Raw genomic sequence first — 25,951 nt, 5'->3', positions numbered from 1 at the left:
TAAGCAAGATCCAAACGAGGACTCTCTCTCACGCACACACACACAGAGCCTAGATAATTCCCGCCGGCTTTAGGCAGAGAGGAAAGGTTAAGCTTCTCTAACGTTGCCAGGGATCAGCTGCCAATCTCGAAACCCGTGTTCGGCGGAGCTAAAGTTCTGGGCATCAAGCTGGGAGGGGCAATGGCTCAGTAACTGGCTGTAACACGGGACTGGGAGCACACTGAAACCAACGACAAAACTTGACTTTTTGTTTAAATAATAATCAGGAACTGCGATTTATCACTCGATCAATTTTGTTTCGAGATTTTCCCGTTGCTTTTTTTTAAGAAAAGAGGGCTGGTTTATCAATCCTCAGAGAATTCAGTGTGAGGAAGTCTCCTCTCTCTTGTCTGGTCCCTGGTCCCCGCAGCTCACATGTGATCACGACACTGCATCAAGGCTTTCCTATCCCTCCTTTAAAGCCATGCAATGAGAACTGGCGCCGGAGTTTAAACATACTGGAAAAGGGGGTGGGAGGGACTCAGAGTGAGAGAGAGGGAGAGAGAAAAAAGGTTCTTCCCTGCACCCCCCCCCCACCTTCTCGCAATAACACAACAGCAAATTGTCAGAGGCGATGGATTCCAGGACCAAGCGACCCAGAAATACAATAATGTCAACGTTTGCAAAAACGATCAAAGTTCGCAGGAGGAAAGAGCTGTTCCTGTATCAGGTCGGCGTTTCTTGCAGCATCCTCTTCCTGGCGTGGTGCTTGTGCAGCCTGTTATCCAGACTCGGTGAGTGAGAGAGTGCCTTGTCGAAGAATTGAACTTTTCCTCTCAATGCTGTTTGTGTGTGTGTGTGTGTGCTAGGGGCAGGAACTGGTTTAATCGATTTTGAACGTGATGACTTTAAATTAAAACTTAAAACTCGCAGTCGCCTTGTGTCGAAATGTCGCACACGGTGATTTAGTCTGAGGCTGCATTGAATGATTTCGCTGTTACGTTTTTGTATTTCCCTGTGACAGCAGCGGAGACATAAACTCATAATGTAAGTTCATGTGGCCTTCTCCAAATCGATAGGACCTGTAGTTCCCTGATACTTACAAACCGAGATATGTAACTCCACATTTTAACTTCCTTAATGTAGCCCCCTTAGAGGAAATGTGCAAGTTTCCTCCAGACAGCCACATTTTGCCAAGGCTACTGTTTTTCTTTGCTATGCCTATCATCTTTACCCCCTCAAGATTTTTTTCCCTCAAAATACGATGCTGATAAAATGTAGCAAGTTCTGTATGAAAGGGCGCATTTATCCATTAGAATCCCTGCAATTCCTACGGTTTTGTGAATGAATGGCTTTAGGTATTTAAAGTGTTGCTCGGAATGGCTCCATTTGATATTAGGATCCTGTAGCGGTAAGTTTTAAAAACGCTGCTGCCGCAGGAGATGGAGAGTTTTGAATGAAACATCAGATCAAAGGTTTGAAGCTGGAGGGAGATTTCTACGCCAGCGCCTTCCGGCTTAAAAATTGACATCTTCCCCATTAAACAATAACTCCCGCTAATTGGTAATTCCAACAGAGTACGGGATGGCCACTGGAAACCAAGCCACACTGGATCGAAAGTGGTGGAACAGGAAGTTAATGGTGGCGGTGACAGCGAACGATACTCAAGCGAAGAACTGCACTGATCCAGGTAAGGAGCTCACCGCAAAGCTGTGGGAAGAACTGCTCTTTAATATCCTTCTCTTCAACATCTAACTCCTCTTAAAGCAGTCATAAAATGTTGAACCGGATTGGATGCGGCTCTAACCGAATATATGCTGCCATAGTAACCACTTTTGTATGAAGATATCAAAGCCAGTGTGGTTCTGCTCTTGTGCCGCTTAGGAGACTCAAGGCAACGCGTACTGCAGACAAGCAGCTTTTTCAGTAGGAGATGCACGCAGTTCCTGACTTTGTGCCTTTCCTAGTCTGTCCCTTAAGCTTCACAATTTGTTCAAATAGAAGCATGGGGCCCTCTGATCTAATGTAACAGACTCTAACTGTCATTGGTTAAGTGTTTGTGTAGAAACATTTGATTTACAAGTTAGAACTCTCCTTCCCTTGAATAGCTTTTCTGGAATGATTCTGTGTTGCCTTGTGGAGTTTCCAGTTTATGTGGCTGTTTAATGTGGTGCTTCGATGCTCAATGCATGGTTACAATGACCCCCGTATTTCCGTTAGGACAGTCACTTATCTCTTGAATACACACTACAAAGCACAGGTTTGTTTCCTGTTTCTGTTCAAGTGATTTTATGCTTGCTTTCTTCAATGTTATTTTGCTATTGAATGGGACATGATCCAGGCCTTTAAGATGCTGAAAGGATTGTTGAACACGTGGCCTGCACTATTGGGTTAGTGTTAGAGTGCACAGGTTTAAAAATAACTAGCTTCAAGCAGAGTTAACAGGCTGGATTGTTTTTTTCTCTGGAGTGGTGACCTGATGGAGGTTTCCAAAATACTGATAGAGTAAGCACTTAGATTCCACATAAGCAGAGACATACAAAACTAGGGACCGTACATAGCAATTAATCACACCAATCCAATAAGAAGCATCTTTACTCAGGGAGAGGAATGTGAAATCTGCTAATTGTGCGTGACTGCATTAGTATTATTGATGTATTGAAGGGAGGCTAAATAAGTACGTGCGGGAGAAGCAAATAAAAAAGAAATGTTGAAAATGGTGAGATGGTGGAGCACATTCTGCCAACAGTCTAAACCTTTTGCAGTGAATGGTTTGTTTCTGTGCTCCAAAGTTCGATGTAATAAAGCAGTGCAGGGAGATTCCATTAGAAGTAGTTGTTACAGGTTATTTAACCAGAAGCTGGATAAATTACGTGTTGGGATTAGGATTGCCAGCAAAGTGGTACTTAACCAATGTGATTAAATGCTACACAAGGGAAACGGGGCTGACTTTGTGATTATAAAAATCTGCACAGTTGATACAAATAATGAAATAGGTGGAGAAAATTTTTTGTCTATAAACAGCCCATTTGAATTTCTATCAATTTAAAAATCAGATGGGCATTGTTACCTCTGTCCTGTCTGCTCAGAACTCAGATGATACTTTATGCCCACATTGCAGAGCAGAGGAAAGCAGCTCCCAATGGCACCTGTGGAACTGCAATGTTGTTGGAAGCAGTGGTGTTGTTCAAGGCTGGAATGCAATATTCAAGATGTGGCGATAGGAGGATTACCTTTGGCAATTGAAAGATATTTTATGCATTTTTTTGGGACATTTGTGACAGGGGCATCAAAGGTGTGCATACAATGATATTTTCTGTATTCATGAATTCTAGCATACTTCCACAACTTGACAATTAGAAATACTTCCTTGGATAATAGATAGGCAACAGTCAGATTCTCATCATTCCATACTAAGTTAAAACAAATTGTTTCTATATGAAAAGAGAGACCCAATTGGATTCATAGTATGTTTTGAAAATGTCCTGGCAACATGTCAAAATCAAATCCATACTTTCAGATTCATCTTGAATTGTGCTTGAAATCAAAAATATAAAATGAGAAATTGTACATGATTTATGTATAATCATATTCTGATGACTATAATGTCATTCTGATGACTATAATCTCCTTCTGTTCTTTAGCCTGTATGAGGAAGTGGACACAATATGAGCATGAAGATTTTTGGTTTGCTATTTTGTAATAGTACACAGTATGTGCAACTCTAGCAGTTCATCACACCCTTTTGAATCTTATCAGGAGTTGCAATTTCCTTAGAATGACCTCTCACATACAGCACAGTCAACCAGAAATGTTTGTGCAATTTATTGGAAAGGCAAAAAATCACAAATGCCAATGAGTGTGAAGATGGGCAACATCAAATCATGATGATCATTGGCTGGAATTTGCAAACAGGACCTAAAGTTAACAGCACAATATTTACATTTGTGTATGTAATTACAGAAGGGCATTAATAAATTACAAATTAACAAGTAATTGGTAAATAAAGTTCAAAGCGAATAAATGTGAGGCAGTATACTATGGTAGGAAGAATACAGAGATCATGAGGAAGATGCAAGTTTAGGTGGGACTGAGGAAGGAAGGAAGGAATCTTGGAGCACAATCACTTAAAGTTGTATCACTGGTTAGCAAGGTTGTAATAAAAAGTAAACTAAGCACTAGGCTTTATTTAAAGAGGAAATGAAAAGTCGTGAAGTTATGTTAAACCTGCATTCTAGTTGTCATGTTACAGAAATCATATAGAAATGCCGGAGATGGTGTGAGAAGATCCATTAGGATGACACCAGAAATGCATTTCAGGAAGGAATGAACAGGTCTCGTTTCTTTTGTGAAACGAAGGCTGAAGGATGAGCTATTTGAAGTTATGAAAGGTTTATTAGTGTGGATTAAGAGAAGATATGTTCTGCTCATTAGGAAGAACATAAGTAGAGGCTATCTTGTAAGATAGTCACTTGACAAACTCAATGGAAAGAAACTCCTCTGTCCAAGGAGTGGTGAGAATGTAGAAGTGTTGTGTGTGTAAACTTGAGGCAGTAATTATTTAAAACTAAATAAAAACTCAGAACTCACATTTCATTTAAATTAATAAATTAAACTGGTTAAATTGTTTAGTTTAAAAATTAAAAATAATCCAAATGAATTCATTACATAAAACTTAAATTAGTCAAATATATGAAACAATGTTGAACAGAGCTGACATTGCTTCACATTTCCTGTACTTGGAGCATATGGGATGTTGTAGAGATCAGGAAGACCCTGAGCCACCACCACAATGGTACCTGCAACAAGATGTATTGAACTGGAGGCATCAATGCAGAAATTGCAATGTATCGGGGAAGGTAAGATTTACTTGAACATTTTGATCCAGGAGATAGTCACATCATTAGATTATGTGTGGTTAAGATTTGGTTAGTGATCAGAGAGAAACAATGTGACAATGACTCAGGAAGATATGTAATGAAGAAATCCAGTATGCAGTTGTCCAACACGTATGAGTGCGTGCTACCATTTTCAATGAGAACAAAGGCAGAAGGGAAGACTGATAAATTGACCACAACATTCTGGCACTGGAGCCCATCCAAACAAGTCATGTAAAAAGTAATATGGTGGTAGTGGAAAGTATAATTAGATAATGTTCTTTTCAGCTTGTCTGAGAGTCCCTAGGGCTATTTTTGTTTATCCAATAACAGTGTTAAGAACATTTCCTCAGAATTGGAGGAAGAGGATGATCACATTGCTGTGGTCTACATGGGAATGAACAACATTGGTAGGAATGAAGCCCAAGCATAAGAGTTTGAGGAGATTGTTTACATATTAAGACCCCAAACCTCAAAAGTAATATTGTGTAGATTGCAACCTGAGCCGCACAAATCATCAGAAAACAAACAACGAAAGAGTGTGAGAGTGGTGTAATTGGCAGGAGTTTTAAATCATACACAGCGGATGGATTTTTTTTATCTTACAGAACTCTCCAAATTTTAGAATGATCTTGTAGATTGGAAGGTGCTCATTTTAGGAAATGAAAAGATTTGTTCTTCAGTATGGCACCCACTTAAACAGAGCTTAATTCAGTATCATAGAGGATCAAATAGCCTCAATGGTGGCTGGGCCTTTTTAAATAAATAAAGGGAGAGGAAGATTCAGCTAAGGGTAAAGTTATACCTCTGAAGAAGAAACAAAAGGAGAAATTGTGAGCTTAGTCAAAAAGAAAATTGCATACATAAGGTTTAGGAATCTGAAGACATACAGTCCTTGTAGAATGAAAAAAAAGTAGGAAAAACTAACACGAAATTAGGAGAGTAAAAAGGAGCCATGAAATGCTTTTGATATATAAAGAATAATAGGGTACCTAGGGAAAGTGAGGGTCCACTCAATGACAAAGACCAAATTTATGCATGAAGCTGGAGAAAGATTGAGGTCCTTAATGAATACTTTGCGTTGGATTCATAAATGAGAAGGATATGGTGAATGGTGAGTCTAGAGAGGCCTATGTTGATATCTAGCTTGAAATAAAAGGAGACATTGGGTGTTTTGAAAAGCATTAAGGTGGACAATTCCCCAGGACCTGTTGGGATGTATTCCAGAATAATGAGAGAGATGAGAGAGGAAGTCATTGGGGCCTGGTTCAAACTTTTTCTATCTTCTGTAGTCACAGCAGAGCTCCCAGAGGACTGGAGAATTGCCAATGTTGTTCCTTTTCATTTCCCTGTTGTGCAATAGGGAAATCTGAGAAATTCTAGGCCAGTGAGCTTTACGTAAATGGCAGGGAAATTATTGGTGAAGTTTCTTGGGACAGAATTTATGAACTTCTTGACAACAGGCAGCATGGCTTAGTTCAGGGAATGTTGTGTTTCACAAGCTTGATTGAAATTTTTTGATGAAGTGACAAAGATGACTGATGATAGCAGGGATGTTGTCTACATGGACTTTAACAAGGCCTTTGACAAGATCCTTCATCGCAAGCTAATACAGAAGTTGAAGTCACATGGGATCTGTGGAGAGCTGTTAAAATGGGTACAGAACTGGCTTGGTCATAGAGGTCAGAGAGTAGTTAAGCACCAGTTCAATAGAAACAGATTATTAAGCAAGAATGTTGGAATTTTGGTTTATTTGAAGAGTGCTATGGAAATGTACCAAAATTGGTAAGTTGTCTGAGGCAGTTTGGGAAGTTAGATAACAAGATATGATGGTGAATGAACAATGACAAACCTTTCATGAAATTGTTCATACTTATGAAAATGCAGGAGCAAAATTCCCTCTGGAAATGTGGAATGACCACTAAATTATGTAGAAATTAGAGTCATACAGCATAGAAACAGACCCTTCCATCCAACTCTTTCACGCCAGCCAGACATCCCAAACTGACCTAATCCCATTTGGGAGCATTTGGCCCATATCCCTCTAAGCCCTTACTATACATGTACCCATCCAGATGCCTTTTAAATTGTAACTGTATCAGCATTCACCATTTTCTCCAGCGGCTCTTTCCTTATACACACCACCCTCTGCATTACCCCTCTGGTCTTTTTTAAAGTTTTTCCCTCTCACCTTAAGCCTATGCCCTCTATTTTTGGACTCCCCAATCCTGGAAAATGACCTTGGCTATTCACTATATCCGTGCCCCTCATGATTTTATAAATTTCTATAAGGTTGCCCCTCAAGTTCCTACGCTCCAGGGGTTAAAAACCTGATCCTATTCAGCCTCTCCCTACAAGTCAAATCCTACAGTTCTGGTGACACCCTTGTAAATCCTTTCTGTGCCCACTCAAGTTTAACAACATCCTTCTAATAGAAGGTGAACAGAATTGTACACAGTATTTTAAAAGTGGCCTCGCCGATGTCCTGTAAAGCCACTGCATGACATCCCAACTCATATATTCAATGCCCTGATGGGGAATAAGGAAATGTCAGATGAAAATAAATGTTTGAAGACAAATGCCAAAGGAGAACTTCCAAAGAACAGAGTGGAAATTATGTCGGGCCACAGGTATTAAAAAGAGTGAGGAACATATAATAGACTTTGTTTTTTCTAAATAAAACCCAAAAGAACTGCGAATGCTGTAAATTAGGAACTAAAACAAAGTTGCTGGAAAAGCTCAGCAGGTCCAGCAGGAAGGGTCATTGGACCCGAAACGTTAACTCTGTTTTGTCCTTCACAGATGCTGCCGGACCTGCTGAGCTTTTCCAGCAACTTTGTTCTTGTTCCTGTGTTTGTTTTTACTGAAGTACTGGAAAAATTGCTGAACCTGAAACTCTGATAGACTACACTCCTGGGTTTGAGAAGAGGTGGCTACAGTCATAATAAATGGATTGGTTTTGTTTCTTCAGAATTCTGTAAATTTTATAGTGGTGCCCATGGATAAGAAGATAACAAATGTAACTTCAAGGAAGGAGGAAGGAGGAGAACACAGAACTATATGTCAGTCTGCATGACACTGTTGGGAAAATACAAGAGTGTATAAGGTCTATAGTATGGGGTTGAGCAAACAGCCTTGCGGGGCACCAGTATTCAGGATTATGGTGGAGGAGTTGTTGCCATCTATTCTTACTGATTAGTCTATGGGTCAGGAAGTCAAGGATCCAGTTGCAGAGAAAATTGCAGAGACCTTGAGGGATGAGTTTGTTTGGAATAATGGTGTTGAAAGTGGAGTTGTAGTCAATAAGTAGGAGTCGGACATTGGTCTACTTGTTATCCAGATGTTCCAGGGATGAGTGTCGAGCAAGGATATTTAATCTGTTTAGTTTTTGTTTTATATTGTGTTCGAGACTTATTTAAGTCCGTGGAATCTTTACATTTTTGTGCATCTGTACACACGCAGCATAGTTAAGTGGCCAACTTTGTAAGGTTTGAGTCTGTTTGTTTGATTGTTGTCACGTGTACTGAGATACAGTGAAAAGTGTTATTTTGTGTGCAGATTGTACCATGCAAAGTGCATCAGGGTGGCAGAACAAAGTGCAGAATATAATGTTAGGGCCTCAGAACAGGTATACAGGCAGAGAGAGACCAGAATTCAAATTTGAGAGGTCCACTCAAAAGTCTGATAACAGCAGAATCTGTTCGTACATGTGTTCAAACTTTTATTACTTCTGCATGATGGGAGAGGGAGGACGAGCATATAATTCGGGTGAGAGGGGTCTTTGATTATGTTGGTTGCTTTCCCGCTGCAGTGGGAAGTATAAATGGAGTCAGTGGATTGAAGGCCTGTTTGCCTGGTGGACCAGGTTGTGTTCATGACTCTGTGATAATGGGAACTGCAGATGCTGGAGAATCCAAGATAATGAAATGTGAGGCTGGATGAACACAGCAGGCCAAGCAGCATCTCAGGAGCACAAAAGCTGACATTTCGGGCCTCGACCCTTCATCAGTGTTCGCTCTCCCTATTTATTCCAGAACCCTCACCCCATCCCCCTCTCTGATGAAGGGTCTAGGCCCGAAACGTCAGCTGTTGTGCTCCTGAGATGCTGCTGGGCCTGCTGTGTTCATCCAGCCTCACATTTCATTATCTTGTGTTCATGACTCTGTACTTTCCTGGGGCCTTGGGACAAGCAGTTGCCAAATCACACTGTCTTGCACCAAATAGGATGTTTTCTATGGTGCAAGTATAAAAATTGGTAGACATCTTTGCGGATATGCTGCATTTCCTTAGCCTCCTGAGGAAATAGAGGTGTTGCTGTGGATGGGTGGATCAGGACAGATTGTTGGTGAGCATCACTCTCAGGAACTTGACGCTCTCGACCATCTCGACCTCAGTACCATTGATACAGACAGGGCTGTGCCCTCCACTTCGCTTCCTGAAGTTTATGTCCAGCTCCCTTGTCCTGCTGATGTTGATGGAGAGATTATTGTCTTTCTACCATGCCGCTAAGTATTCGATCTCTTTCCCGTACTCTGTCTCGTCATAGTTTGTGATCCAACATAACATGGTGGTGTTTCCAACAAACTTGTAAATGGAGGTGGGGCAGAATGTGGCCGCACAGATGTGAGTATATAAGGTGTATAGTAAAGGGTTGAGTACGCAACCTTGTTGGGCACTGGTGTTCAGGATTATGGTGGAGGAATTTTTCCCATCTATTCTTACTGATTATGGTCTATGGGTCAGGAAGTCAAGAATCCATTTGCAGATAAAAATACCAAGATCTTTAGAGATGAGTTTGTTTGGAATAGTGGTGTTAAAATTGGAGCTGCAGTCAATAAATAGGAATCTTACATTGGTATCCTTGTTATCTAAATGTTCCAGGGACGAATCTAGGGCAAGGAAAATGGCGTCTGCTGTAGACCTGCTGCGCCGGGAGGTGAATTGCAAAGGATCAAGGGAATTTGAAGTTAATGTGATCCATGACTAACCTCTCAGAGTTCTCCATAATTATGGAGGTCAGAGCCACTGGGCAGTAGTCATTGAAGTACGCTGCATGATTTTTCTTCGGCACTGGGGCATTGGTGGCCTTCTTGAGGCAGGTGAGGACTTCAGATTGTAGTAAGGAGAGGTTAAAATGTCAGCAAATGCTCCTGCCAGCTAGTCCACACAGGATCGGCATGCAAGGTCTGCACAGAGATTTTTGAGTTGCTTTTCAGGTCAATACAGCTTAGCAGAAACATGAATGATGATAATGTTTCGAAAATCATGATGTGATTAGGCACAGTCAGCATTGGCTCACAAATGGAAATCTTTATTTGATGATGCCATGAGAGCTTTTTGAGGATGTCAATCACAGAGTGCTAAGAATGCAACAGTGGATGTACAGTTGGAATTTCAGAAACCAGAATGTGCTGCAAAAGCAATGGTTGTGTCACAAGATTAGAACTCAATAAGTTTGATAAGATGCCGTGTGTTAACTTCCAGTTTTCAAAGATTGTGCACAATATGCCCCAGTTTGCTGATGATATAAAAGTAAGTGGGAAGGTAATCTGTGGGGAGAGGATAAAAATATTTAAAAGGGATATAGACCGGTTAAATTATAGGCATAAAAAAGGCAGAAGGAGTATAACATGGTGAAATATAAAATTATTCACTTTAGTGGCCATAATAAAGAAAAAGGATTGTTTTTAAGAAGTGAGAAAATGAAAAGTGTTGGCACTCAGAGGTATTTGGGTGTCCAAATTAAATAACAAAGTTTAACTTGTAGCCATACCTGATATATAGTGAGGTAGAGACTAACTCCCCCTTTATCGGGTATGAATACAAGTTAACCTTGGTGATCTCTGCTGGAGTTCCTCGGGGCAGTCACCTCAGTTCAACCATCTTCAGCTGCTTCATATGTAACCCTCTGTCATTTGCTAATGCCTGCACAATTTTCAACATCATCCATGATTCCTCAGGTATTGAAGCAGACCATGTCCAAATGCAGGAAAAGCTGGACAGTAGTCAAGTTTGGGCTGAAAATTGACAAGTAACATTTGTGCCACATAAATGACAGGCAATGACCAGCTCCAGTAAGAGACAAATCTAGCCACCACACCTTGACATTCAATGGCATTACCATCACCACATCTGCTGCTATCAACATCCTTGGGGTTACCGTTGACCAGAGACTGAATTGGACTCACTGTATAAATACGATACCTGGCTATTAGAGCAGGTCAGAGGCTCGGAAGACGATGGTGACTAACTCACCACCTGATTCCTCAAAGCCTAGCCATGATCTAGAAGACTCAAATCAGGAGTGGGATGGAATACTCCCCTCTTGTTTGGATGGGTGCTGCTCCAACAACGCTCAAAGCTTGTAACCATCCAGGACAAAGCAGATTACTTGATTGGCAGCATATCTACAAACATCTGCACACTCCAATGCCAATACTCAGTATCAATAGTGTGTACCATCTGCAAGGTACATGGCAAAAATTCACCAGAGGTCATTAGACAGCACCTTCCAAATCTATGACCACTTCCATCTAGAAGGACAAGGGCAGCAGATGCATGAGAGTTGCACCACATGCACATTTCCCTCCAAGCTACTCAACACCCTGACCTGGAAATATGTTACTGTTCTTTTCATGGTTTTGGGACAAAATCCTGGAATTCCCTCCCTAACTGCATCATGGGGTGACCTACAGCACATCGACTGCAGTGGTTGAAGAGGGCAGTTCACCTCCACTTTCTCAAGCACAGCTAGGGATTGACAGTAAATGCTGGCTCAGCCAGCGATGTGCACATCCCAAAAGTGAATTTTAAAGATAGGTATAGTGTACAGTAATGGAGGTAAATGTACTGCTTACTTTTTATTGCAAGGGAGCTGAAGTATAGAAGTAAGAATGCCTTGCTGCAGCTGCATACAGCTTTTCTCAGATACCTCCTGGAGTATCACATATAGTTGTGATTTCTTTACCTAAAGAAAGAATCGAATTAGTGCCTTGGAAGTTATGCAATAAAGGCTCACTGGACTGATTTCTGAGATGAAAGAATTAATCTGTGAAACGAGAATCAAATGGAATTGTGTACTTTTCTTGGAGTTGGAAAACTAAGAGATGCTATACTGAAATGTAAAACATTCTTGGGAGAGATAGACAGGGAAGACACAACAAAACTGTTTTTCTTGGATGAAGAATCTGGAACCAGGTTTAATATTTTCGGGATAGACTCCATTTAGGACTGAGACAAGGAGAATTTCTCCCACTCAGATTTACAAATGATTGGCATTTTCTATCCAAGGAAACTGTTGTTGCCGGCTGATAAGCCTTTGTCTTTATTATGGGGTGTAGGGACAGGGCATGGAAGTGGAGTTGATTTCAGTGTTCTGCCATTATTTTATTGACTTGAGGGGTCATAGCCCTTTACCTATTCCTTGTGTTCTTATTGGTAAAAATATGCTTGATTTTACATTGGAGCTTTTCACATTCACTGAACACAGGCCTCTGGCATTGTAGATATCAGATGGTCTAAATTGTCCACATTGAAGGATAACTTTGGGTCTTTGAGCTTGTTAAGGAGAGAGCATTGTGTTTTTAAATTTTTTTTTTGTGGTTTCATTTCTTTTCCTTGGACCATTTTGTTCAGTTTTGTTTAAGATATATTACTGATCTTTAATGATTTTTTTAACCTAATTACAGAATTTGAAAGTAGCGTTATTTGGTTTTAGTCTGTATTGTTTTGATACCTTAATATGAAGTGACACAAAGTATTCAGCAGATGCAAAAGCCCCAATTTTAACCTTGCCTACGGATGGGAAAAGGCTGAGCTTGTGTGTTAAGTGGTTCCAGAGTAGTTAATGTCACATTCTAGAGATGCCATTGTTCAGCACCACCTTAAGTGCATAATTTTTCAAGTCAGTGATGTGAAGATAGACAGAACCAAGAGTGGGGACATCTTGCTACAACTGCACAAGGTGCTTGTGAGACCACATCTAGAGTACTATGAACTGTTTTTGCCCCCCTATTTAAGGAAAGGTATAATTTTCATTGAAGGTAGTTTAAAGAAAGTTCACTGGGATGATCCCTGTTATAAATGAATTGTCTTATGAGCAAATACTAAACCGATTTGGACTCGTAGGATTTTAGAAGAATAAGAGGTAATTCTATTTGAAACAAAAGAGGATTCTTAAAGGGTTTGACAAGATAAAATGGTGAGAGGATGAATCCCCTCATGGGAGAGCCTAGGACCAGAGGGCATAGTCTCCGAATAAAGGGGTGCCAATTTAAGCCTGAGATGAGGAGGAATTTCTTCTCTGGAAGTTGAGAGTTTTTGAAACTCCTTGCCACAAAGAGCTGTGGGGCCATAATCCATGTTCGTATTTAAGGCTGAGATACAATCTTAAATGCATGAGAATCAATGGTTATGGGGGAAAGGGCAGGAAGGTGGACATGAGGAGGGTGGATTTGCCATGTTCCTATTGAATGGTGGAGCAGGGTTGAGGGACTGAATAGGCTACACCTGTTCCCATTTCCTATAGTCTTCTTGAAAACTAATCCAGGGTTGTAAATGCCATGAGAATTTTGGACCAGACAATGTACTCCTCAGTCACCAAGCGACAGTGATATGAAGCAGTGTTTAAAGGTGCACAAGTAATAAGATCACACTGTTTGGGCATTTTTATCTATATTAAAAGTGATATATAAGTGCAGGTTGTTCTTCAAACTGTTCTCAGCTTCAGGTCATTACTTTGTCACTCATTTTGCTTTATAACGTTCAGTAAGCTTTATTTGCATATCACGTGTGCTAATATTTCCAGTTTTGTTTGGACAGAGGGCCATTTACAGGAAAAACAGTAGGATCAGCAGCTGGGCCTCTCCAAAGCCAGCAGATATGGAGGACTATGTTAGATTGCCATAGTGAGTCCCAGGGTGCACACTCACTGAGTGAGTTACAATGATCTATTGACAGTACAATGCATCTATTGTTTGAATGTCTCCAGTCAGGCTGTTATAGGTCTCTGCACCTCTTGCAACAAGACCCATGCACTGGAGTCATCCTTTGACGGTGGACCTCAAAATCACCACTGCCAAGGAATTCCTTATCATTGGCCCCTACAGCATGCTTGAAGGGATCATCAGTTGCATCTTACCATCAAGCATACACCACTGTGTCACTGGCGTTCTGTTGTTTAGGACTGACCTTTCCCATTGACCCCAACAGTCAATGTGAGAAAGCATGTGAATTTGTAGTTTGGCTGGTTTCCCAGATGCCCAGGACCTCATGTGATTGCCACTAGGGCACAGGAACACCAGCCAGAAGCATTCGTTGCAACCTCAATGTCCAGGCAGTGTCTTGTCACTGAAACAGGATTATGCATGGTTATGCACAGTGCCCAGGCAGTCTTCAAGATGCATCTATCCTGCAACAACTTAATATCCCCATCCTTGCTTGCAAACTTTAACCCTTCCAAGAAGTTGTTGGACAGCAAAGAGTAACCTGTAAATATCTAGCTCATTATACCCCAGCATTATCCCGATGTACCTGTGATAAGGTACATATAGTCAAGGAGTTAAGGTTCAAAGTTTGTTGGCAGAGAATGGGATTAAGTTCATGTGCACTGGCACTGTGCTGGGATAGAAGGGATCTTTTTCAGTTGGATAGCCTTCTCTTGAACTGTGCTTGGGCTAATGTCCTGGTTAATTGAATAACTAGGGCTGTGGAGAGAGCAAAAATGTAGGCACGCAATGCAAAACAATATGACAACATTTCAGGGAAGCTATCTGGATAACTATACCCAGATTGGGATAAGAAGAGACTGAGTTTTCAAACATGGAGCAACAGCATCAATTTGGATCAAATGGGAGTACCAAAATAGCAAAATTAGTTTTCCTTGACTTAAATGCTCAGAGTATTCAGGACAAAATAAATTAATTAACAACACAAATGGACATTAATGAGCTTGATCTGATTGCAGCGATGCCTCCATAATGGCTGAAAGATCAAAACTGGGAACTAAATATTCAGAATTGTGTGATTTTCTTTTGGAGAAGTCAGGCTAAAAGGAAAGGCTGGTGGGTTAGCTTTGTTGGTAGGAGACGAATACAATGCCAAGAAATGCTTTTGGATCAGAAATGAAGAATCTATATAGGTAGGGGTCAAAAAAAAACAAGAAGACTGATGGGAATAGTCTATAGCCCCCCTAATGGCAGATAAATGGAAGAAGTGGAAATAAATCAGGAGATAATGAAGACACATAGAAAGTGCTGTAGATTAATCATGGACCACTTTAATCTTCAAGTAGGCTGGAAAAATCAAGGGGGCAGAGGTAGCCATGAGGAAAAAAATTCATAGACTGTATTCATGACAGTTTTCCAGAATAAGTTGTAGTACCAACCAGGGATCAGGCTATTTTGGATCTGTTAATCTGTAATGATACAGGCTTAATACATTAATAATATGGTAGAATTTATTATTCAGCTTGAGAATCAGACAAAGCTGCATGAATAATGGTAATTACGTAGGAATAAGGACATATTTGGCTGAAATGGACTTGGAAAGGAGGTTACCAGAAAAGACAGTTAAAGAAGATATTCCAAAGAGGCAGAAGAATTCTAAACAGGGGATAAACTGACTTTGGTTAACCAAAGAACTTAAGGTTAGTATCAAATTGAAATAAAAATGTGATAAAGGTTAGCAAACCAGATGATTGAGAAAGTTTTAAACAACAACCAAAGATTTCTAAAGAAATTAACGAAGAGGAAGAAAACAAATGTTGAAGGTAAGTTAGCAAGTAATGTCAAAATGGACATCAAGAGCTTTGTTAAATACATAAAAAGAGGCCAAAGTGAACACAAGTCCCTTGGAGAATAAGGCTGGTAAACTATTAATGGGAAAGCAGGAACTGCCAGAGGACTTACTCTGCATATGTCTGAATAGTAGATGACACTAATAACATTCTGAATTTACCAAATCAAGGGGGAAAAGAAAGCAAATGATGAAATAACTGCAATAACTACACCAGATAAAAATTACTGGGGAAACTAATGGTGTTGAAGGCCAGTTAGTCCCCTGAACTTTACGGGTTGCATCCTCGGATATTGAAGGAAATACCTACGGGGGTAGTGGATGCATTGGTAGTAGTCTTTGAAGGATCCTTAGATTCTGGAAAAGTCCTCCCTGATTGGAAGTCTGTCAAAGTAACAGTTATTCAAAATGGAAAGTTTTTTTTTAAAAGAAGGGAATATAGGCCAGTTACCTTTCATACTTGATGTTGGGAAAATGGACTAACAGAGCATTATTCAAAAGCGAGCATAATTTCAAAATAAGATGTTGCCAAGTTAGGGCAGAATTGAGAAGAAATTTCTTCTCTCAGGCAGTAAATGTGTGGAATTCATTTCCTCAGAGGCCTGGGTCATTAAAAATCTCAACCTTGAATATACGTAATCAGTCAGAGTAACAAAGATTATGGGAAAGGGCAGGAAAGTGGGGTTAAGAGTGATTGGCTCAACTGTTATTTGATTGAATGGTGGAGCACACTTGATGGGCTGAATTGACTAATTCTGTTCTGCATCTAATGGTCTTTTAATCAAAACCAGGGGACCATCAATATTATTAATAGATGCTGAAAAAGTTTCAGGTGCCGAGATGTGTCTGTGGGCCTCTCTTCGCTATGCCTCAATAAAAACCTCTTCATTGTAATAGTTTGCTCTACTCTACCTCGCTGTACAGAGAAGCCTGCAGTTGGAAAAGCAACAACAGTCCTCACAGGATGACTAAAGCTTGGCAGGTAAGGAACAGACTATCTTGTCACGAGGGATGAATTAGTTGCAGCAAATCACATTGAACTCAAAAATCGTTCAGGGCTGTACTGAGTTCACACATTGTTACATTTACTCAGCTGACTTAATCATTAATTAAACAGCGTTCAAACTATGCAGGAACTTGTGTATCAGTGACATACTGACAATCTGAGCCAGCATTTTGCTGTAAAGCCACACTGCAGAGCTCTATGCCAAATGTGTTAAAGGTGATTCGTTTAATGGCAAACGATGAAATAAAATAACATTCTAAGTATCTAGTATAGACTTTACTATATTTTTAGAAAATCACATTAATAAGGCCCCATTCAATTCATTTAAATTCTTGAACATACCTAACCTTTCGTAAAAGCAATTTCTTCCAAGCACTTAATCCAGTCTGAAAATTAAAAAAAAAACTTGTTTTCATAGGTATACCTCAAAAAACAGCTTATGTCTTTGTAACTAGTCAAACTGTTAATCAAACTGTAAACTTACAAGCCCCCTATTGCGTTTGTAATAAATTGTGGAAGCAGCCAAGCTGTACTAATGCTGTAATGGTCGTTGGCTAATGTTACAACTGGCCTATTGAAATTGTAAGTGGTCAGCTTTCTTCCAACTGCTGGCCTGACTCCAAACTTTAAAGAAGAGATGATTTAAGTGACTCCACAGCTGTATAGTCCCAAAGATTTTATCCACCCTTTGCACAAATTTATGTCTAGTCTCCTCAGCCCCCAAAGGGTATCTTATCTCTCCAAAGCACTTAGTATCTTATCTCATCAACCTTTTCCTCAAATATGTGAAGATTTTTTGATCATTCCAGCAAATGAAATGCTTCTTATTGAAGGCAGACGTATATTTAAAAATATCCTGCTTCAGCTGTGAACTATGGATTTTTAAATGTTCTGTCTCTCCCCGGCAAAAATTGTTGGTGCTGGGATGAGAGCAAGAACTTGCAGCTTCTGGTTCGGACTAATGTGCAGAGGACTTGTAAAGTCATGGAAATTCAGGCCACAGTCTCCCATGGGCGCTTGGCTGCCATGTCACTGTAGGTCACAGTGTGGAAACACACTATTTGACTCAACAAGTCCACACCACCTCTCTGAAGAGCATCCCACCCAGACCGATCCCCCTACCCTTTCTCTGTAACCCTGCATTTCCCATGGCTAATTCATCTAATTTACCCACCCCTGGATACTACAGGTAATTTAGCATGGTGAATCCACCTAATCTGCATATCTTTGGACTGTGGGAGGAAACCCACACAGACCTGGGCAGAATGTGCAAACTGCCCACAGTCACTCGAAGGTGGAATTGAACCCAGGTCCCTGGTGCTATGAGGCAGCAGTGCTAACCACTGAGCCACCCACGTCTGGCCTTTCCTGAGGAGGCTTTGAAGATGAATGTAGAACACTCTTGAATAGGTAAGTAATTAGGAAGCGATTAACATAGTTAATAAAGAAAGAACTGTTCTGAGGAAGGGTTACCAGACCCAAAATGTTAACTGATTTCTCTCCATAAATGCTGCCAGACCTGCTGAGCTTTTCCAGCAACTTCTTGTTTTTATTTCTGATTTACAGCAACCACAGTTCTTTCAGTTTTTTTTTGGCTGTTTTAATCTGGAAATCTGAATTTCCCCAGTGAGGGACCTAATTCCTGACCCGTCAGCAACTTGCTGAGGGTTGCAACTGTGAGTGCACAGCTCAGAGCTCCTTCAGCAAAACTGACAATCTGGGAATGCAGTGAAGAGCTCTCACCTTGGTCAGGAGGCAGGCTACTGCTCATACATTGTTTAATGTATGATTGTTAACTTCTTGGAAGGCACTTCACCCATTTTGCATTTTCATCAACCTTCAACTCTTCTTTAGTGCTCTCAATATTCTCCTCCATGCCTTGAGAGCCTCTCTTGTAGCTTCACCTTCTACCCTTGCTCATTAGCAAGAGCTAGGGCCAGACCATCACAACCAGCAGCAGCATCAGGAGCTTTCTGTTCTGTCCCAGACACCTCCATAAAGCAGAGGGGGAAGGGCACTGATGCTAAGATCCAGCTGGAAATAGGTGTGATTGTAGCATCAAGTCACAGGCAGAGGATCACTTCTCTCAACCTGCCCTATCACTGCTGATATCTACACCCTTGTAGAGCAGGTAGGGATTCATTGCCAGAGGCCACCAAACCCTCTCCATCAGTGCCCCCAGTTCATCACCTACTGAGTCTCTGCCTGTCATCCTGAAATAAAGGAAAGTAGATGTGTGAATGTTTGTAATTGCTTGTGCAGAGAAGATGGAAGAATGCCAAGTTTCTTTAGAGTTTGTAGCAGTATGAAGCAACTGAGCAGCTTATTAGCCTAATACAGAGGGCAGTTAAGAGCCAACCACATTACTGTGTGTCTGGAATCACATTTTAGGCCAGACCTGCTTAGGACAATTTCCTTCACTAAAGGACTATAATGAGCCAGATGGGTTTTTATGATAATCAATGGTGGTTGCATGGTTTTTGTTAGGCTATCTTTTAATTCAAAATTCCACCATCTGCTGCAGTGGGACTCACTTTCATCTCCCAGAACGTTAGCTTGGATTCTAGGTTACCAGTCTCTATCATCCACCAGCTTCAACTGTCACTCTCCCCCCCCCCCCCCCCCCCTAATAGTGATGCACAATGTCAGGAAGTAACAAGACACACTGCAATAACTCACTAGTGTCCCCCTCAACAGTACCTTTCAAACCTATGTCTTCTACCACCTAGAAGGACCAGGGATCATCCTGATTTGGAACTTACTCACTATTCCTTCACTGTTGATGGTTCAAAATCAAGGAACTCCCTGCTAACAGCACTCTGGGTAATGTCTACACTCAAAGGAGTGTAGCAGTTCCAGAAGGCAGTTCATCAACCTTCTCCAGGATGGGAAATAAATGCTGGCCAAGACAATGACATCCATATCTCATGAACAAGAAAATCCAAAATTGTGCAGAGTGAAGTCAGATGCAATTGTGTGCAAGTGAGGCTAAACATTTGTGAATGTTAGCTGTTTAAATGGGATGTGCATATTTAGAGAGAAGAATGAATTGAGCTGCCATTTTCTTTGGCCTAAGATGCTCTGTGCAGGAGAATGTTGAATAAGCAAACGGAATTTGATACTAAAAGGGTTAAGTCATTCTCCTGTCCAGCTCTCCTGATGTCCTGTAGGTGCACGGTCTTCAGTTCGGTGGGACCTTACTCCTAGTGCGCATTTCCTCAACTGCGTACATCCACAATTGCTTGTTTGGAGAATTGTCCCTGTCCTTAGAAAAGCTCACTTTATTGCAGCCCCTTAGGTCCTGGAGCTGGACTTCCAGATAACATTGGGAGATGCAAAGAGCAGCCGTCCCATATCTCCTGTCCATTCCTGTGATTGCTGAAGCCCCGAAGATCGATGTGCTTGCTGAGTCCTTGTTATTCATGTTGTGGTCCCTTTAATCATTAATACTTCCTTTGAAAGAATGGGTATAATATCAAGCCCGCCCTCCTGAACTGGATGGGGAGCTCAGATGCAGGATGACTTTTTAAAATCATTCTCAGGATGTGGGCCTTCATGGCTGGAATAGCATATATTGCCCATCCCTAATTGCCCTGAGGTCAGTTAAGAGTCAACTACATTGCTGTGGATCTGGAGTTACTTGTAGGCCAGATTGCGTAGGGATGAAAAATTTCCTTCCCCGAATCAGATGGGTTTTTAACAATAATCGACTTTAGACTAGCTTGTTTTAAATTTGAATTCAAATTTCACCATTTGCTATTGTGGAATTTGGACCTGTATCCTCAGAGTATCATTCAGGGGGCTCTGCGTTGCTAGTCCGGTGATATTATCTCATGCCACAGCCTCCCATAAATTTACTCCATTTCTTTTGGTAAAGATCAAATACTGGGAGCACAAAGCAAGGAGTCCGGTTCCTGAACTGAAAATGATCTGCTCATTTTAGCAGGGACACGAAACAATGCACCTGCATCCCTCGGCCTCTGTTCGACAACACTCCCCAGGACCCTAACAGTAACTGCCCTGGTTTGCCTTACCAAAATGCAACACCTTGCACTGATCTGAATTAAACATTATCTGTTGTACATAGACAGGGCGGTAAAGAATGTGTTTGGCATGCTTTCCTCCATTGGTCAGTGCATTGAGTTTAGGGGTTGGGATGCCATATTGCAGCTGCACAGGACATTGGTGAGGCCACTTTTAGACTACAGAGTACAGTTCTGGTTGCCTTTCTATAGGAAGGATGTTGTTAAACACGAGAGGGTGCAGAAAAGATTTACAAGTATGTTGCCAGGATTGGAGGGTTTGAGTTGTAGGGAAGGCTGATTAGGCTGGGCCTATTTTCCCCTGTAGCCTAAGATGGTGATGGGTGACCATTTTTAGAAGTTTATAAAGTCTTGAGGGGCATGGAGAGGGTGAAAAGCGAAGGTCTTTTTCCCGAGGGTTTGGGAATCTAACACTAGAGGGCATAGTTTTAAGGTGAAAGGGGAAAGATTGAAAAAGGACCTGAGTGGTAACCTTTTCATGCAGAGAGTGATGCATGTATCGAACAAGCTGCCAGGCTGGTGGAGTTGGGGACAATTACAACATTTAAAAGGCATCCGGATGGGTGCATGAATACGAAGGGTTTAGAGGGATATGAGCTAAATGCAGGCAAATGGGACAAGGTCAGATAAGGATATCTAGTTGGTGCAGATGAATTTCCTTGCTGTATAACTCTGACTAAGATGAAAAGATTTCATCTCATGAGTTTGGAATTCTGCATCTTGATTTGGCACCAGCATAGTAAATTCAATAACTGAATATTGAAACAACTTGCATTAATTTAGTGCTTTTAGTTGATGAGATTTCAAATTTAACACAGAGCAATATAAGAAGTGGGAACAGGTGACCACCAAAAAGCATGAAGTCTTTATGAGTAACTGGAAGGATGAGAGAGAGGTGGAAAGGCTGAGGTTGAGGGAGGTGAATTGAGAACATGATGTCTAATTAGCTGAAGGACAACTGGCAATGGTGGAGTGATGAAAATGGGGGATGTGTGGAATTGGAACATGCAGACATCTGAGTATGTTGCAGGCTGGGGTAAGATGTGTGTTTGCAAGAAAAGAAAATATTTTAAAATGCATTTTCCAAATCTTCCTGGCAATATGCTCAGTGCTTTTTGACTTAAATTTTGTTTAAATGTTTTGGCTACATTGAGATGACTGAACTTTCTTAATGTAAAAAAAATTATCATGCTGAATGATATCGTGGGGCAGGCTGTATGGTACCTTTTGTAATGGACAGTAGAGGCAGCAGTAAAATGAATCATTTTATAGTTTTGGGGTGGGGAGAAAGCAGATGATTAAGCATGATTTTGAACTAAATATATTGAATTGTTTCCATCCAATCCCTTGCATTAAAAGCATTTCAATGTTTGTTATTATCATTGTAAAATTTAAAAATGATTACATTTAGACTGCTGTCATATTTAATGTTGCGACAAATAACCGGAACGAGGTTACTCTTGTTTTTCAGCAATTTAGTTTCATGTCGGGATGATTGAAAAATAACTACTACAATGTATCTTTCCATTATTGTATCCATTCTCAGATTGCACATTCCATCGAAGCACACTTACATAAAGCTCTTCCTATTAAAAATTTCATAGCAGTTCCTCTTAGCCCCACAAAAATCATTTAAAATTTTGAATTATTTTTGAAGCAGCTTGCAGTGGTCCCTATGGAAATTGAAGGAACATGTTTCCAATGGAGTGCAATTTCAGAATTATACTGCAAGTGTGAGTAGCTAGCTTTTGTTTGACAAATTTTAGCATGTGTTGGAAAGAAACATTAAATAAGTCTTTATCCAATTTAGATGTGTTCTTATGGACGTTCTTATTTGATTGTTCTAAGCATTGCTTTCCATCATTCAGACATCTCTCTTTTTGCAGTGCAATTACATATTTTCCTTGTGAATGTAATGAGATTGTTGCAAATAGCTAATCTGATTATGAGCAACATCTAGGATGTATCTAATATTAAAACAAGCAGTGTTCTACTCCACACAGTTCTTGTTCTAAAGAAAAATGAAGGAATGTGTACTTTGAATTACTTGTAGAATATTTATTCCCTTCTTGTTAATTCTGATGCATTAACTGTGCACCTGTAGAAGGTACTCTTGGAAGATTTGAGTTGGATGGCTGAGGTTTAATAACGTCATCTGTTAATCATTACAATCTAGACTGAAGTATAACTTGTACAGCAGATTATCATGGCAGGAGGTGGGAGGGCATGGGTAGTGGTGGGAGTAATAGTATAATGGTAATATTACAGGACTGGTAACTCAGAGTCCAGACTAATGAATTCAAGTTGTAACATGGCAATTGTAGTCATTTAAATTCATTTTATTAATAACTTGAGAATGAAATGCAAGTGATGCTCGTGAAACTGCAGGAGCACCTTAGAAATCCATCTGCTTTACTAATTTCTTTTTTAAAGGGAAAAAAAATTTCCATCTGATCATGTGGTCTGGTTATGTTGGCAGACCAACAGCTCCAGTGACAGTGGTTAACTCTGAGTTGCTTTCTAAAATGTTCTATTGGCTGACAGACCCATCAAAGGTGTTGGCATTGTAGATGTATTCAGGAGGTGATGATCCTAGGGCTCCTCAATATTGACTCTAGATTCTATGGACTCTCAAAGCATCAAATTAACTCTGGGCAAGAAAATTTGCTGCTTATTTATGACTAATATTCTCCATATTGAACATCTTATGGAAGGAATACAGAGGGTAGCAAGGGAACATAATACTCTAGAAAACTTCAATGTATAGCACCAAGGGTTGGTCAGTAGCACCTTTGACAAAATCCTGAAGGATATATCTGCCAGAAGGGCCCTTGGAGGGGGTAAGGAGATAGAGGGGCATAATACTAAGAGAAAAAACCTATTAAATCTTTACCAATCTACATGTCACATATGTATCTACCCTGGACAATATTATTAGGACTATACAGTCCCATCTTTGCATTGAGGACACGGCGCATCATGCTATATGACATAAGCACCGCAAATAAATGGGATAGATTCATCAGGAACATCGGAATTATATTCAACTACAATCTGTAACCTCATGATTAACCTCACAGTTGATGAGTTAGGAACATGTCAGTGGCAGCAATAGGCATACCTGAAAATGAGGTGCCAATCTGTGCACCTCCAACATAGAATTGCTTGCACGTTAAACAGAGGAAGCAGCATGCAAAAGACAGGGCTAAGTGCTTCCACAAGCAAGGGATCAGATCAGTGTTCCATATCCAATCAGGAATGGTGGTGGACAATAAAACTAATAAGTGGAAAGGAAAATTGCACAAATATCTCGCTCCTCAAAGATGGGGGAGCCCAGCACATCGATACAAGAAACAATGCTGAAATGTTCGCGAATATATTCAGCTGAAAGGTCAAGTAAAAGATCCATTTCCATGTCCTAAGACACTAACCAATGCTCCTTCTAATTATTTCATCACTGTATGGACCTCCCAAGGTCTGTGCATGACAGAAGCCTCCAAAACCAAGAGCTGAACTCTAAAGAAGAGAAGTGAGGCTGACTGCCCTTGACATCATTTTGACTGAGCATGGCATCATCTAGGAAAACCAAGGAACTGCAGATGCTGAAAATCAGAAACAAAAACAGAAATCATTCTGACGAAAGGTCACTGGGTCAAAGTGTTGACTTTGTTTCCTCACCACAGTGCTGTTAGACCTGCTGAAATTTTCCAGAAATCTGTTTCAGTTTATGGTATCAAGTAATCCTCATGGAGCCAGAGTAAATGAGAATCAGGGTGAAATCTCTTTGATGGTTGGAGTTGTGCAAAACACCCAAGGAAGATGGTTGTGGCTTCTGGAGGTCAGTTACCTCATCCACAGGGCATCTCTGAAGGCATCCCTTAGAGTAGTGTCCAACATCCGTTTACCTTCGGTTGCTTCATCAATAACTTGTCATCTTTCATAAAGGCACTGTTTATGACTCCTCAGATTCTGGAGCAATCCTTTTCCAATACAACATGGCCTGGATCACTTGCAGGCTTAAGCTGATAAATGGTATGTAACATTGCCTGCAGCAATCATTACTCCGTCACATTCAATTCCATTACCATTGCTAATTGCTCCTCCAATTTTGAAATCCTAGCTGTTTTTAATATTGGACGTGTCAGACCACAGAGTGAAACTAGGTTTAGTGGGTCTTGGTTTTTTTTTGTTATTAACAGTGGAGTTCGGTTACCGAACACTAGTCTTCCAGTGTGTTTTTAATGGAGAGTAAACCATTTAATAGACAAGAAAAACATGAACTGCATCATACTAGCGATAACAGTTTGAAATGTTTCTTTATAGACAAGAGAAAAGGATTCAATTTCTCACCAAGCCAGCAATATCCTTATAAATACCAGTCCTCTGGTATTGATAGCGATACTGAAAAGTATCACTATCTCCACACCAAGATGTCTTGCTCAGGCTGGTAAGTCTGCTCCTGATTTCCTTCAAGAAATTTCTGCACATTACCTCGATTCTTCAGTTAGTACTTCTCTCTCCAGGAGTCCCAAGACAAATTACAAACAAAGATCAGTATTTCTTTAACTGCAGAGCAAACACAAGTTCCATGATCTAAAGTTTAAGCAGTGTTTCTCTGGCACACGCTGGCTGACTGACTTCTAGATTTTCCATTGTGTCCCTCAACTCCTGCCACTAAAATTTTTGTGCACTGAACTACTAATCCCTATTCCTTCACTGCAAGGATTGTAAAGCCTCATTAAAAAGGCATTTGAACAATCCAGGTCTCCAGGCTCCCTGCTGCCAATGCCGCAAAAGAATTTTTTTAAAAATTGAAACTAAAACCACTTGACACCTTCTTAACATACAGGAAACAAAATATGAAAGTTATACCCTCTTCCTCATACTATCAACATACGGTATAAATGCTGTGGTTCTGAGCAGATCAGAGGCTGTGAATTCTGCAGTAAATAGCTCAGCTCCTGACTCCTCAAAATTTATTTGTTATCTACAAAGCATAAATCTGGACTATGATGGAATACTCCCCATTTACCTGAATGAGTGTAACTCCAACCCCACTTCAGAAACATGACCATCCCAGGATAAAACAACCTGTTTGATCAGAACCACATTGATCACTTTCATAATTAATTCTCTTTATCACTGACTCACAGTTACAATCATGCGTACACTGTGACAACTCACTAAGGCTCCGTAGACCTCACCTTCAAAACCTGTAAACTCTACCACCAAGAAGGAGAAGGGAAACAGAC

General features: G+C 40.6%; 1 protein-coding gene across 2 annotated transcripts in view; it reads left to right on the top strand.

Annotated features, from left to right (window-relative positions):
• The first annotated feature begins 514 nt into the window (after positions 1–514).
• LOC125455286 (sodium/potassium/calcium exchanger 4-like) overlaps positions 515–25,951 on the top strand; it is a 297,849-nt gene continuing 272,412 nt past the window's right edge. For both annotated transcript variants that reach the window (XM_048537019.2, XM_048537018.2), the window contains exons 1-2: positions 515–773; positions 1,556–1,669. In XM_048537019.2, the coding sequence (XP_048392976.1) occupies positions 614–773; positions 1,556–1,669 (274 nt within the window). In that variant the 5' untranslated portion in view covers positions 515–613. The remainder of the gene's footprint in view (positions 774–1,555; positions 1,670–25,951) is intronic.

The sequence above is a fragment of the Stegostoma tigrinum genome, chromosome 10 (genome assembly GCF_030684315.1).
Source record: "Stegostoma tigrinum isolate sSteTig4 chromosome 10, sSteTig4.hap1, whole genome shotgun sequence".
NCBI classification, from domain to species: domain Eukaryota; kingdom Metazoa; phylum Chordata; class Chondrichthyes; order Orectolobiformes; family Stegostomatidae; genus Stegostoma; species Stegostoma tigrinum.
The sequence above is the reverse complement of the archived record's forward strand: the minus strand, read 5'-3'. Positions and strand labels throughout refer to the sequence as shown.